General features: G+C 41.3%; 1 protein-coding gene across 2 annotated transcripts in view; it reads left to right on the top strand.

Annotated features, from left to right (window-relative positions):
* Positions 1–15,573, top strand: part of MYLK4 (myosin light chain kinase family member 4) — a 104,854-nt gene that overhangs the window by 68,117 nt on the left and 21,164 nt on the right. For both annotated transcript variants that reach the window (XM_058285170.2, XM_058285169.1), the window contains exons 2-5: positions 8,999–9,077; positions 12,380–12,485; positions 15,099–15,192; positions 15,270–15,379. In XM_058285170.2, the coding sequence (XP_058141153.1) occupies positions 8,999–9,077; positions 12,380–12,485; positions 15,099–15,192; positions 15,270–15,379 (389 nt within the window). The remainder of the gene's footprint in view (positions 1–8,998; positions 9,078–12,379; positions 12,486–15,098; positions 15,193–15,269; positions 15,380–15,573) is intronic.

Genomic DNA, 15,573 nt, shown 5'->3' with positions numbered 1-15,573 from the left:
TCAAGGTCTTTTTTCAAGATAATGGCTGCTAATAATCCTTCAGTGCCAGCGAGGCTCATCTCTGGGAGTTGTGTCCCACATTGGGGGGAAGGTAGTGAGTTTATTTGCAGAGTTTGGACTAGAGAGAGGCCACATTTGCATTCATTATAATTAGACTTGCTTCATTATTACAGGAATAAGGCTCATAAGTGCAAGCATTAAGACTTGGCTTATTGACCTGTTTTCTTTTATTAGGTAAGGCTTATATATTCCAGAATTTTTTGGTCATATTATTTGAGAAAGTAGCAAGACTTACCTGGAGGGAAGCATAATATTTTGTTAGCTACTATGGGGGCTTCTATCTACCCAGAAAACATACCTTTGGCAACAAGGATACATTTATATCCCATAGAAGTATGCTTTAGGTGCATTTCCCCCCAATATATCACTCACTGTCAACACCCTATACCAGAGACATATCCTTGTTATAGATCCTGAAAAAACTTTTTTATATTTATTTCATTAACCACAATCCTTGGTCACCCCTGAGTTCATTGTGTTATACAGTCCCCTGTTTTCTCCTCTGGCTTTCCTTCTAGCAACGTATATGACTCTTAACTTCCCCTTTCAACCATGTTCACACACACACTTCAGTGCTGTTAGACCTACACCACTGTGCCCCCATCACCTCCATCCATTTCAAAACCATTACAATCAACCCAATTATAAATTCTACACAGATTAAGCATCAACTCCCCATTCTCTACCCCCATTCTATCTCCTGGTAACCTATCTTCCAGTTTCTATCTTCATGGGTCTGCTCATTTTACTTAGGTCATATCAGTGAGATCATGCAAGTTTTGTCCTTTTGTGTCTGGCTTATTTCACTCAACATAATGTCCTTGAGGTTCATCGATGTTGTCACATGTGTCAGTGCTTCATTACTTCTCACAGCTGAATAATATTCCATTGTATGGATATACCGCACTTTGTTTATTCATTCATTGGTTGATGGACACTTGGGTTGCTTCAATCTTTTGGAAATTGTGAAGAACACTGCACAGTTTTTGAGGTGTTCAGGTGTTATTCTGGTTACAGAATCCCAGGGATAGTGAATGCAGGCCACAAATGGTGGTTCTCTGATACACTTTTGTGTGATGTGCTCACATCAATTCTATTCCTTGTGTGGCAGTGCTTCTCAACGTTAGCCCGAGTCCTCCCCTCTTCAGCTCACCTCCATTTTAGAGGAGGGAATGAAATCACTTTCAATGATTAAAATTTGACCAGGAAGCAAGGCAGAAAAATTTCAGGCACACAAGGCATGCCTCTGTGGACTTCTTATTTGCTCTCACTCCCCGGATGTCCCATGGATGATGATATTTTGAGAGGAGGTTTTGTGGTTCCCGGAGCAATCTATGCCAAACTCATTTCCACACACACCTTGGGTGAAGTAGGAGGAAGAGGTAGTGGTTTGGGGACTAACTCACGATGGGCAGCATTAGTGAACAATACTGGCTGGATGGTGTTAAGAACACTGTGCTGCAGTTGTTTCTGTCATTCTAAAACGTGGCTGCAGCTAGGGTCAACAGAGCCGATGGAAACGGAGGCTTCCAATCCTTGCCGTGCAATAGCATTGCTGGGGAAGCTTGAAAAACACCAGGGCCCACCCGGGCTGCTCCAGACCAGCTTAATCAGAACCTCTAGGGGAAGGAGCCAGGCAGCGGTATTTTTTGACAGTCTCCCAGGCGGTATGAACATGGGGCAAGGGTTGAGGACCACAGAGAAAGAGCAAAGGAGAGTTTGGGGAGTTCAAGGCTGGGGAGGAAGTTGGGGTCCCACCATGCAGAGCCCCTCAGGCCAAGCCAAGCCACCTTGGTGTTGGAGTGAGTAAAAAGGATAGTTATAAGTCAGAGCTCTCAGTGTTCTCTGTTTGGGGAAGACAGGCAACGTAACGGGGAAAGAAATGAGAAAAAGTATGAATCAGTTATCTCTCAGTTAAGCTCATCTCTCGGTTATAAAATGAGAAGAAAATAAAATTTATATTATGTATACTTTTATCTAGAAGTACAACTTGTAATATTTTTCATTTATTTTAGAATTTATAAATATACCATGTGACTAACTATTTAGGTGAAGACTGAATTTGCTCAAAGTTCATTTTGACTGGTTCCTTAAAATCGGCAAAGACACGGCAGATACAAGGATAGAGGAAAGCACAGATGTTTCATAATTCGCAGTTTTGATCCATACCCTTGACTCTGGCGGGGAGGGGGCAGCCTGTCCACTCTGCCCCTCTGTCCTGGGCTGAATCCATCCACCCGGAATCCTCAGATGCAAACACAACCCCCACTTGGCTTTGCTATGACAAGGGGCTTATTGTGATAAGACAACTTGAAAGCATATATAGATTTTTAAAAGTTGAGTGTTCATAAATAGCAACCTAATAAATTGGACCATTACTGTGAATTCAGAATTTTCCTGCCAGAGGAGTCTGGTGAATGTGGTAGCCCAACCCATCCCCCGCCCCCCCCCCCCCCCCCGCCACTTTTTAAAATGGTAATACTTGTACATACCGTATTCGAATAGAAGTACAATTATCCATGTATCATCTTTTGGCAGCCCATTCAATGGGACTTTGCTGAATCAGTACCTTCCCTTTCAGGACCTTATCCTCAAGGAGACCTATTTACTTCTGAACGAAGCGCTGTTCATGCAATTGTGGATGCATCCAATGTCTTTAATTTTCCGGGCAGGGTTGTTTTCTCAGGTGACTGTTTGATTATACTCGATGCCATCGGCAGTCCAGGGAGGATCTGCTTACTGAGTTTCAAGGTCAAGGGCGACACATCCCCTTCCGGATTCCGTCAGCTTGATTGGGTCTGTTTTCCACCACGCCAATCCCCAAAGACCACACAACAGGTTCTGCTTTGTGAGAATTCCTTTCATCAGCCCAGGACTTTCTGACCTTTTCTCACTTAATGCCCAGAGTACGAAGAGAAATAGAGCTATTTTACAAAGGATTTCTACGGTCATCTTTTATGTTCAAGCAAGGAAATATAGTTTCAATATTTCTCCTGAAAAGTCTCTCTTTGCGCTCATTTAGGGTTTCTCTCTTTCTTTCTCCCATTAGGAGCCTAATCAAAATTTCACAAAATCAAAATAAGCCTCTTATAATTTCTTTTTTATATTTCTAAGCCTGAGGTTAAAATTCCTAAAAATAGCGTTCATCTTGGCATCTCCAGAAACAGAAATATGGAAAGAATTTAGCTCAGGGTACATAAGTAATTAGTCTCCTCATGTCCCATGTGCAATGCTAAGAAAGCAATTTTCTTCAGCAACTTTAATCCCAAAATGTGGGACTTCGGATGTCCAATAAAATGATGCAGAGAATCTGGGAATCAGTGATAAAGATGTATTTCAGAGAGAGTCCAGGTGGCCTGGTTTTTCCAATAGACTAATGAAAAAAATAGCCTCACCACGAAGGCACCATTCCTGAAAGCACTGGCTTTTCCATTCCCTCCTTTGCAAACATGTTCATGGAGCATTTCTAGAATCCTATGCTCCCTGCTTGGGGCTGGGGATACAAAGCCAAAGAGAAAACTCCACATTCAGTGGGGGCCCAGGCATGACAACCAATAGGACAATGACACAGAAAATGATTACAGGGTCGCATGGCCTCGCGGCAACACGTAAGCGAGTCTTTCTGTTCTTTTCACGTTAAATCCATTTCAGAATTGATTTTTTTTTTTCAGGAGGTGCCTGGGATTGAACCTGGGACGTCATACATGTGACGCACATGCTAAACCTCTGTGCTACACCCACTCCTCAGGATTGATTTTTAAAATGGATTTTTATTGAATGAGAATGAAAGAGGGCTAGTCAAAGTTGTCCAGTCGAACTCATTTCCCTTTAGGTTATTCCACTTTCAGGAAAGGTGGAAGGGATTTAGTGTAGTACTGGAAATGCCCTGTGAATGGGGCGGATGTGAGCACAGTTCCCAGGCGACTGGGCGCACACCCCGGGGCTGAGCTTGCACCCTTGCTAAATTCTTGATTCTATGGCAATGAGGGAAAGCTGCAAACACAGACAAGAGTAAAAAGTGCTTGCAAGTGGTTTAAATAGTCAAAATAGGCATCGGAGCAATGAATACTTGACCTCTTAAAAGTAGTACTCTGTAGGAAGAGAAAAAGAGTTTGTAAGAACTGAGATGATTGCTCTAAGAAGTCAGTTTTATGTACTTGCCTTTGAACCTACTATTTAGAATGATTTTTACCTCAAACACATAATTCAGAAAATGAGAATGTGAGAAATAACTAGATAAGAAGGGTCTCCAACCAATTTTTTAAAGATTTATTTATTTACTAGCTTCACACCCCACCCATCCCCATTGTTCGTGCTTGCTGTGTCTGTTCGTTGTGTGCTCATCTTCTTTTTGCAGGCATGGGAACTGAACCTGGGACCTCCCATGTGGAAGGGAGGCATCTAATCACTTGAGCCACCTCTGCTCCCTGCTTTGTTGTGTTTCTCATTATGTTTTCCTCCTTGTGTTTCTTTGTTGCATCATTTTGTTGCATCAGCTCACCCCACCATCCTGTCACATCAGCTCACCATCTTTCTTGTCTTCTTTAGGAGGCACAGGAAACCGAACCCAGGACTTCCCATGTAGTAGGCAGGAGCTCAATCGCTTGAGTCACATCTGCTTTCCTCCAAACAATTTTGATCTTGCATTGCTGCTCAGTAAAAGATTTTAAGCATTCCCACAATATACTTATTTATTTATAAATTATATACATTAATAACCGATTCAGGTATATTTAATTTTTTAAGTGCTCTTTAATATATTTTAGATACTTATAAATTTCATCATACTATTTTATGAATATGTGCATTTTAACATGAGTAAAATATACATTTAAAAAAATAGTATAACCACTTTTTTAAAAAAAGATTTATTTATTATTTCTCTCCCTTTCCCCCTCTCCCTCCCCCCGGGGGGGGGGGGCTGTTCTCTGTGTCTATTTGCTGCATCTTCTTTGTCCACTTCTGTTATTGTCAGTGGCACGGGAATCTGTGTTTTTTTTTGTTGCGTCATCTTGCTGTGTCAGCTCTCCGTGTGTGCGGCGCCATTCCTGGGCAGGCTGCACTTTCTTTCGCGCTGGGCGGCTCTCCTTACGGGGTGCACTCCTTGTGCGTGGGGCTCCCCTACGCCGGGACACCCCTGCGTGGCACGGCACTCCTTGCACACATCAGCACTGCGCATGGGCCAGCTCCACACGGGTCAAGGAGGCCCGGGGTTTGAACTGCGGACCTCCCATATGGTAGACGGACGCCCTAACTACTGGGCCAAGTCTGCTTCCCTAAAATATACATTTTTAAAAGAAAAAAAAAGAGTCCTAATATTTTCTTCATGCACCCTGAAGAACTACTGTGGGCAATAACTGGGTGCAGATGCCCACTAGGGGGGCGATCTAGAAAACTGGACACCGCAAGGAGAGGGGACTGTGTTTGAATACTTGGGAATCTGGCCAAGTCCTCTCCTTTTCCTGTATCATCCTAAACCCGTGGGTCTATTATAAATGAAATGGGTAAACTGTTACAAAAGGAATTTGTAAGCAAATATGTAAGTATTTGTTAAGTGAGTGAATAAATGGGTGAATTTGAATGAAATGCATCTCTTCCACTCCTCTTAGCCATCAGTGTGGATTCGGCAGAAGTGCATAATCTGTGAATGTCTTTTGTCCTGTAACGGCGAATGATGACAGGAACGCTTTCAGGAATATAATAACCACCAGCTTCACTCTGTCCTCCAGAGTCAGTGGAAAGCATGTTTCATTTTTGGACAACAAGCATGCTTTATCTGAAGACTTGTGTTTCCTATTTTTAAGGACTTCTACAGATAACTTGGAAATGCAAAGTAAAAATGCTTCTTGCTGGTGTTTATCAAGTTGCTGTTGAGAAATGGAAAAGGAGAAATACGACTTCTGTTTATTGGAAATTTCTTCTGTTCAAAGTTCCTCTAGATGTCAGTATTATATAGGGAAATAAAAGTGCAATAGCCTGTGGCATTATTTAAATGACAAAATGTGATATACTTGGCAAAATGAAAAAGGAGCTGCATTTGGAAGCTGCCTTCTTATGTTCCTCAGGATGGAAGACTTCTCCTGCCGGTCCGTTGTCACACCTGTACTCAAACAGCCTTAGAGACAAATGCTGCTAAATCAGCATGCTGAGGATTCTTACAACCCAATTTTCAGTTTTCAGTATCTTGATTGGCCAAAATTGACGCATCCATACCAGTTTTCATTCTAAATCCATGTATGTTTCATGCCTTTAAAAATACATCTGGAAGTACAGTTCCTATGCACCAAGAGTTTTCATTCCAAAAAGAGAAGAAACAAAAGACAAAATTTAAAAATGTCTTACACAATAGTTTATAAAATGTGCTTTTAAAAATGGTCTTATTTGACTAATTTGAATATATGCTTTGAAAATTGGACTTAAGTTCCTTTGTCCTCTTTTTCATGTACATTCTAATCTTTTGACCAACAAATATTTATTTTTTCACTCTGCTGATTTGATTTCAGTTTATGTCCTTCTCTCTTATCCCCTTTGTTGCTGGATGTCTAGTAAATACCCAATAAAAACCAACAACATACGTTTGCTATACTCCTTCTATCTCCTTTTCAAGTGTAATAGTAAAGAGTAGCGATTAAGAGCAAGTTGAAGTTGACAATTGGGTTAGAATCTTAGCTCTAACATTTCCATGCTACATAACCAATAGAGTTAATATCTACAAGGGATTGCTCAGAGGAGGAACTGAGTTGATATGTACAGTGTTTCCAGGAGTGCTTGGCCCATGGTCAGTGCTCAGTGCCTGTCACCCACCATCGCCCTCATAGTCATCAAAATCATTACTGCCATCATCGCTAAGACCATCATCCTCATCCCCATCATCCCCACCACCATGACCACCATCATAATCACCCTCATCACCATCAGCACAAGGACCACCATCATAAGTGCCATCATCACCTCACCATCACCATCATCACGGCCGTGGTCAACACTGCATTCATAAGCACCAACACCATCTCCCTCACTGCCACCATCACCACAACCATCACCATCACCATCATCACAGTCACCATCATCACTTTTGCCCTCATCATCACCACCACCATCCTTATCAACACCATTGTCAGCGTCACCATTGTTCCCATTTCACCATCATCAGTGTTGCCATCATCATGACCATCGTCACCGCCATCACTGCCATCACCATCATCATCACCAGCACAATCATCCTCATCTCCATCATCACCATCACCATCATCATTGTTGCCATCATCATGACCATCGTCACCACCATCACCGCCATCACCATCATCATCACCAGCACAATCATCCTCATCTCCGTCATCACCATCACCATCATCAGTGTTGCCATCATCATGACCATCGTCACCACCATCACCGCCATCACCAGCATCATCACCAACACAATCATCCTCATCTCTGTCATCACCATCACCATCACCATCATCATTGTTGCCATCATCATGACCATCGTCACCACCATCACCGCCATCACCATCATCATCACCAGCACAATCATCCTCATCTCCATCATCACCATCACCATCATCAGTGTTGCCATCATCATGACCATCGTCACCGCCATCACCATCATCATCACCAGCACAATCATCCTCATCTCCGTCATCACCATCACCATCATCATTGTTGCCATCATCATGACCATCGTCACCACCATCACCGCCATCACCAGCATCATCACCAACACAATCATCATCATCTCAATCGTCACCATCACCACTACCTGCTGGTCTCTGGGTTGAGCCTCAGCACTTCAAAAATGAACTGAGCAAACTAGTGTGAAATTGACAGGAAAAAAATTCAAAAAAGTGCTGTAGGGAGACCATAGGAAATGTACGCTGAGCGCTGGACAAGCAAAGACAGAGGAGCAGCTGGCTTTACCTGAGGAAGCTGAGGAGCATTTTCCCTGCAGAGGGAAAAGTATGCATATATCATCCCTGTGCCTTCAGGTAAAAAAGGAAGTTACAAACTCACGACTCTAATCTCTAATCTTGGTTTTGGCAGAGATTTACCCAAACATGCTTCTATTTTAAGGTCCTCATCTGAAAAATGGACATACTCTGAGCCTATGGAACTACTCTTCGAGTTATTTAAATACACATCTGCAATTTTTGTTGATAGCTGTGCTCTGCAATTACATGGGGTTTCATGCTTGCAAATTACCCTCAGGCAGATTTTGTTCTGTTTAAAAGAGGAGAAGGATGGATTCTTTGGATAGCCATATGATTTCATTAATTTATAATGCATAACTCTAGAATTTGTGATAATTTGAGTGGATTGGGCTAATGTTTACCTTTTACTTTGTATTTAAAAGGACTTGCTAAGCTAATTCCGAGTAGCGGGGATTGTGAAAAGAATGTTTATATCCTTAGGAAAGGGGCCATCTGTTTCTAAGCAATATGAAAGCTCCCATTTATAAAAGCTGATGCTAGTCTTCTTCCTTCTGGTTTACAAAAAGCATTCACGTATACCCTTTCATTTTTATTTGATTTACATGTAAACTGTATCAGGACAATATAAACAGAGGTCAAGGGTGACACCCAAATTATCAATATTCTTTAATCTATTCATTAAGATAGACCTTCTTCCACAAACAATGCCAGAGTTTTTGTATTTTTTCTATGCTTGAATCATGGAATATAGTGATTGTCTATCAGGGTTGATTTGCCCCAGGGGACATTTGACAATGTCTGGAGACGTTTTTTGGTTGTCACAGCCGGTGGTGGTGGGACGTTGCTTCTGACATCTAGAGAGTAGAAGCTAGGGTAGAAGCCAAACATCTTACAATGCACAGGCCAGTCCCCTGCAACAGAGAATTATCTGGTCCAAAATGCCAGTAATGCTGAGGTGGAGAAACTCTGCTGTAATATGCACCCTCGATTGCTCATTTGTGTATCCACAGGCTAAGGAGAATGTGTCATCGCACTCAGACCTGAAGGATACAGCACCTGTCAATCATGAAAGGATATCAGCTCTTACAGGTAACATCTTTTGAAGATGTTAGGTTCTTTATAACATAACAGGGGAGCTGTGTTATAAAAGTCTTTTTTATTGTCCTTGTTCTCATTCAGACATTCCTAAGCTCTGATGTAGGGAGATGCACTATTTGACAACTTGTATTTGATTGGCTTTGGGTCCTTGCCTATACAGAAAATCTTTCAGAATCTAATTATCAGTCCATTGATGACATTTACTTGCATTTTGCTTTCTGGAAGTGTGTATCTGCTGATAAAGAGAAACTTGAGATACCATTCTATGCTGTCCAAAGTATAGTGATCCACATGTGTTCTCCATTAAAATATTTTGTGTCCTGCGGTGGCTTCTAGAGAGATCTTCCTAGAAGAACTAGCTCTCCTCAGAGAAGGAAAAGGTCAATAAATTCCACGAGAAAAATGATGAGAAGACCAATGTGTCTCTAGTTGAGCAGAGTTTGGTCACTTTTCATACAGAAAGAAGACAAGATGAGATAGAAATTCCGTAGAGCCAAGAGGAAATATAGATGGGAGAGATATTTCATGCACAGAGAGACTCAACAGACAAGGAAATAATAGTTTTGGAGATGATAAACAGACCACTCTGGGCGAAAATGAAAGTTCAGTGTTCAAAGGAGAGAAAAACAGACTTCATGCTGAGGGAGGTCTAGTGGAAGAGAAGCTGAGAACAAGGAGGAGACACACCTGCAGATGAAGTTGTGCTGGACAAGTGTTCAAATAAAAAACTCTATGTTGATAAAACTACTGGGGATCAACTCGATGAAAGGTGGGGTTTGAGCATTACGCAACTACAACTGATTGGTTTTGCAGACCTATGTACCTTTGCAAGTTAAAACCAAACCAGAAAGATAACTGAGGCAAGTTTTTCCCCATGGCCACATTTCTTGCCATTATTTTTCCTTTTTGCCTGTGGCATTTTATAGTTTTCTAATGCTTCTACCAGTGGTAGACAAAGATGATGATGATTAGTTCTCTGATGGAGTAGTGTTTTTAAGAGGTAGTAAAAAAGTTTTCATTTTAGCAATAGGGAGCACATCCTTCTAAAGTTGATTTATCTGGAAGTTAAAAACCTGTATCTTAAAAGGTTGATCTACTTCACTTTTCCATGATTAATTGGCTGTTTCCCTTCCCAAAATATTGAGAGCATTAAGTCAGAAGTAGATTATTGAATAGCTTTCTTCCTCAGTTGCAAGATTTCACACATAAATTTGGGTAATTTTGTAGCCAATTAAAATTAATTACTCTGTGTTACAATGAACCAATAGTTTTCAAACAACTGTGGTCTTAAGATATAATAATAATATACAGTTCTTATTTCATTTAAAAAAATATGTTCGAAACCTAATCTTGGAGAAATTTAATTTTCCCAGAATTAAACATAAACAATAATGATTATAAAGAAAACCAATCACTGCAAAGATGTGCTTAATAAGATCAGGACTTACTAAACAACTGAAATTTAAGTAATTCTTTCACCAATAAAGACTTAGTCTCACTGCTGATACTATTCAGAGTGATTATTGCTTGTTTTGCTTATGTTTTAATAAGGAATGGAGATGGAAAAAATGAAGCTCAAATGAAGTGTTATCATAAAATGACTGCTTTTGTGAAGGGTCAGTGAGATAAGTTTAATGCTAGTTCTCTATCCCCAGCATCATGCCTCTGTAGATTTGGAGGGGAAGCACACTGCTCCACTTTGTCCCAAAAAGCTGAAATGGTCATCTCTCTATCTTGTAGCTTATGTCCTCCTCACAAAAATACCGTTTTAAGGAAGCTTCCCCTCTCAGAGTTTTGACCATCAGAAACATTTCTCCTTAAAAGGTTGAGAGTGGCAGTTAATTTTCCAGGTACATCGGCACTGTTAAGATCATTTCATCATTCAGGAATCCCTGGAAATCCAGCAACAAGACTTGTTTTCCTGAATGCTGAACAGAGTAGGCTGGTAGCATAAGTGTAGAGGGACAGACCAGTGCTCCATCAGTGAGGACAAGAAGAGGAGAACAGATGTAGTGGTGCGGGCAGAAAGCACTCATTTAAAAAGACCCGGGGAACCAGGCGAGCGGGGGGAAGCTTACAAGGCAAACCCAGCAGTCTTTTGGAACCAAGACCTCCAGAGAACAAGATCTGGTCACCCTATTGGGTAGGAAATGGCTTTTGTTTTGGCCATTTTCCAGCAAGCATTTCCAAATAAATTTCACTTAACTTAATAGCCTGAGGGAGACTCCAGTCATTCTGATGTCCTGTGTGTAACTCATTCTTTTATTTTTCTCATTTAATTGGAAGAGATGAATGCCTCCAAGAGAATTCTCTCATGACCTCTTTCTTTATTTCCAGCATATTTATGGTGTGAGAGGCAAATGTCCATATCAAATGGGAAAATCAGATTCCCAAGGTTTTATATTATCTGAATTTTAAAAAATATTAACACCTGGCAGAGTGCCTTGCACAAAATAAGTGCTCAAGAAACTTGTGGGGGACAAATGTAAATTTTCAAAAGCAAAAAAAAGTTTACATCTATTCACCTCCCTCTGTGTCCTCATTGTATGCATACAGTGGGTGCTTAAAAAATGAATAAAGGGGGAAATAAATAGGTTCATGTTAAATTTAATAGCAGTAGTCATGGAATGTAAAAAAGAATACTGGAAGGAATGTTATTGAGTAATTACACATTTTAGAACTGAAGCTGCACTGAAGTTTAAACACTGAAGATGGAAGGTAGAAAGTTAGAGAAAATTAGTAACTGGGTGTTTTATTTCCAGGCAGGAAAAATTCACCTTTGTTTCTTAATTAAAACTTAAAATATTTTGGAAAGTAATAGACCGTAACAAAAATTTCAGTGAAATGAAATTTTACATTTTTTTTCTCCCTGCTTTAATTAAAATGACAGGGATTTCAGTGGTCCTTTTTTTTTTTTTTTTAAAGGATCAAACAATGTCTCATGTTTGAATTAAAATTATCTCAGATTTGGAAGTCCAATGTGTTTGGACTATATTGAGTTTGGAGATTGTCAACTACTTTGATATTCTAAAATTGCTCCTGAAGATGTCATCCTAAATTGGTCCTGTTGTTTTTTCTCAAAGATGTCAAGTATCATGTGCATGAATCATAGATAAAATCTGCAGTATGAAATAATATGAAAGTGTACACTCCTGAATCATTAGGAATAAAACATATGTCCCATTGAACTTTATTATTAAATGAGCAAACTTTTCTTAGGAGACTCAATGCCAGGTGCCATGCAGAGGTCTGACTGGTTAATAGATGGCCCTCGTTTTCCTCTCACCTTCTAGATGATACTCCAGCTCCTCCAGCTCCATTCGATCATCGAATTGTGACAGCCAAACAAGCCACAGTCAACAGTTTTTATACCGTGAGCAGAACGGAAATTTTAGGAGGGTAAGGAATGCTCAATTTTAACAATCTTTTGCAGAAGAGAGCACTTTCAGAGGTAGAGCCTGCGGACTTCGTAAATGTTTGCTGGTCTCGACCTGAGAACTGGAAATGTTATGAACAAACATTTAAGAGATTTTTAATCATTTCTTAAAACCATCACCGATGCCAGAAAGGTTGGTGTGGTGACAGTAACAAACTCCAAATTTATTATCTGTTTCACTTCCCATGCGGTAATGTCTGAAAATGAGAGAAACCCAATGTGAGTCACCAGAAGATTTAGAAGTTGTCCAATACTTTGGCTTAAACACCAAGAAACACATGTGGAAATGAGCAAATGCTGTGCATTTCTTGAGACATGTTAGATATTTTTTATCATTGTTGTTGGTTTCCCATTTAGGTTGCTACTGTGTTGCTTACTATTATCCATTCCAGCTGATTACTTTCATCACTGAAGAACTTATTTGGGGGTCATCTAACTGCACTCCCTCCCCAAAGAAGGAAGTTTAAAGTGTATCAGGAACTAAATCCTGTCTAGGGAATGTTCTTTCCTCTTCTATATAGTCACAATTCCCCTAGGATATCTTGTAACTTAAAACCTAAACAATGACGTTAACTATCATTGTAAAATAGGAATGGGAAAGCAGAAAAGAAAAGAAAATTTGCATAGCTACTGCTGTAAGTTTCTGCAATGGGTCCTTAGGGTGCAGCTGCTATTTGCATTGCCCCTATTCCTTTTCCCAGTCCTTATTTTTTTCTACCCTCTGCCATGTGGAACCATCTGAACTTTTTCTTTCTCTGAACTCTGGGTGAGATTGTGGGGATGGGCTCAGGAGAAATGGCAATTCAGAAACTCAAAAAGGAGCAGTGGAAGTCTGAAGCATTACTGCACACTGCTTCCTTGATTGTATTTGGGAATTTCAGTGGCAAGCCAGGAACTTTCCCTCTAAAGGAGAGAGTCATTTGCAGAAGAGAGGGTGTGGCTTTGGGATCGTCACTAGGGTTTATGCTGTTTCCCTGGTCAAGATTTGTAAAAGGCTCCCTAAACGCTTCACTTTTGCCACTTGGGTCTTCTCTGTCGTGAGACCCAAGAGGCAGGGCAGACTGAACTGCAGTATGGACCAGCTGTTGGCCATCCCTCGTTCTGGACTCTACTCAAAGTTGGCCATCATCATTTATTCCGTATATAAGACAGCACGATCAAATGTGGTATTGTTGCCTTCAATACGCAAAGAGATCATCAAGTGCTGTACCTCCTTTTTTTAGGAACAGAAAGTTCAAGTGGCTGCTTAGCTTTTCCTTTGGGTGCAGATGTTGCTCATGGTGGCTGGCCCTAACTTTTCTTGGGATTCCTCTCCCACCCCGTGGACTCTAGGGATTTGTAAACCCTGCCCACCCTTGTCAATTGGCTTGAGGTTATCAGTAGGTGGACCACTATCAGTCCTGTGAGGTAGCCAAAAATACCAAGGCTCTTGCAGAAGAAACTGGGAGAGAACCAGAGGGTTAAGACTGTGCCAAAGTCAGACAATGACAGGCAATGCTGCTGGGCCAGGCTCTCCCGGTGGTCATTGTGAATTAGGAGAAAGAAAGCACTTTCTTCATCAACAGCCACATGTGGGGTTCCTGGAGCTGTGTCCATCATGCTCCTGTAAGAGATGCCACCTGGAATGGTGGTTGGGTTGGCGCTACCCCTTGGGTATGTTGATGACAACCCAATGTTGTTCTCCAAGCTCCATCTTCTTCTGTGCAGGGCATAGAGCTGAGTAAATTGGGCTGGGGGACAAGCACTACACCCTGCATCTTTCAAGGGCTTTTAGGACACCTGTCCTGCAATTCTCCCTGGGTCAGGTCTTGCTTTAGGTTTACTGTATCTCTAGGGAGGTTTTCTCTTTCCCTTCCTACCATGTAACCATCATTCTACTAGGCAGAGACATGTGTTACATCTTATTTTCCAAAATAATGATCAATGTAAGCAAACCAAAATTAAAAATTGTTCGAGTGTACGTTTCTGAATGTGAGCATATATGTAAGAAGCTATCTGAGTATATGTAGATTTCTATCCAAGCTACACTGTCAAAAATCTCATAGGTGATTAAGTAATATGTATTTTTGAAGATATGCATCTATTTATGAGATTGTGATTTCTCTTGTGTATTTCTATGCAACTTCCAAAAATAATTTGGTGTTCCTGACCCACAGATTGTATTGTTCATTGCTTACCAAGCCTATCTTATACATTCATATGTGTTCAGAAGGTTTCTATTTAATCTATAATGGAAATTCTCAGGTTGTATATGAATCACTTGTAGAACTTCATAAAAATGAGGATTCTGGGCCTCATCTTGGATACCTGCCTAAGTAGGTCTGGGCTAGGGCTCTGAAATCTGCATTTTAATATCCCCCCACCCCTCAAAATGATTCTGAGGCAGGTGATCCATGGACCGTACTTTGAAAAAGACTGTTCTATAAGTTTAATGGACATAGTAGGTGCCTTAACAGGTTTGCTCATTCAAACTCAAAAGAGAAATACCCATATAACTGCTGCCCCCGGAGCTAGAGCCACGGGCTCCTGACTGACCGTGGCGCCTCGTGCTTGTGTTGCCTCCTTTCCCTGTCCAGGGGTCGTTTTGGCCAGGTTCACAAGTGTGAAGAGAAAGCAACAGGCCTGCAACTGGCAGCTAAAATCATTAAGACCAGAGGCATGAAGGATAAGGTAAAGGCTGTGCGGGGTGGATTTCCCTCTTCCCAATCGGGCCTCACCACAGCGCAATGCCCTTTCCTTCCCTGCAGGATGAAGTGAAGAATGAAATCAGCGTGATGAACCAGCTGGACCACGTGAATCTCATTCAACTCTACGACGCCTTTGAGTCCAAGGATGACATTGTCCTGGTGATGGAATAGTACGTGTTCCTTCCGCCCTCCTCTGCATGTCCCCTCCCCCTCCACTGCCGAGCCCAGCATGCTGCGCAGACAGCGTCCCCAGAGCCAGGACAATCCAGCTGCAGGGGTGTTCTGCCTTCAGAGTGGCGAGAACTGAGTTTAGTGTATCCTGGATTCTGGCTTGCCTAAATCAGAAAATCCCATCAACTTCACA

Source organism: Dasypus novemcinctus, chromosome 22 (assembly GCF_030445035.2).
Source record: "Dasypus novemcinctus isolate mDasNov1 chromosome 22, mDasNov1.1.hap2, whole genome shotgun sequence".
In the NCBI taxonomy this organism is placed as follows: Eukaryota; Metazoa; Chordata; class Mammalia; order Cingulata; family Dasypodidae; genus Dasypus; species Dasypus novemcinctus.
The sequence above is the reverse complement of the archived record's forward strand: the minus strand, read 5'-3'. Positions and strand labels throughout refer to the sequence as shown.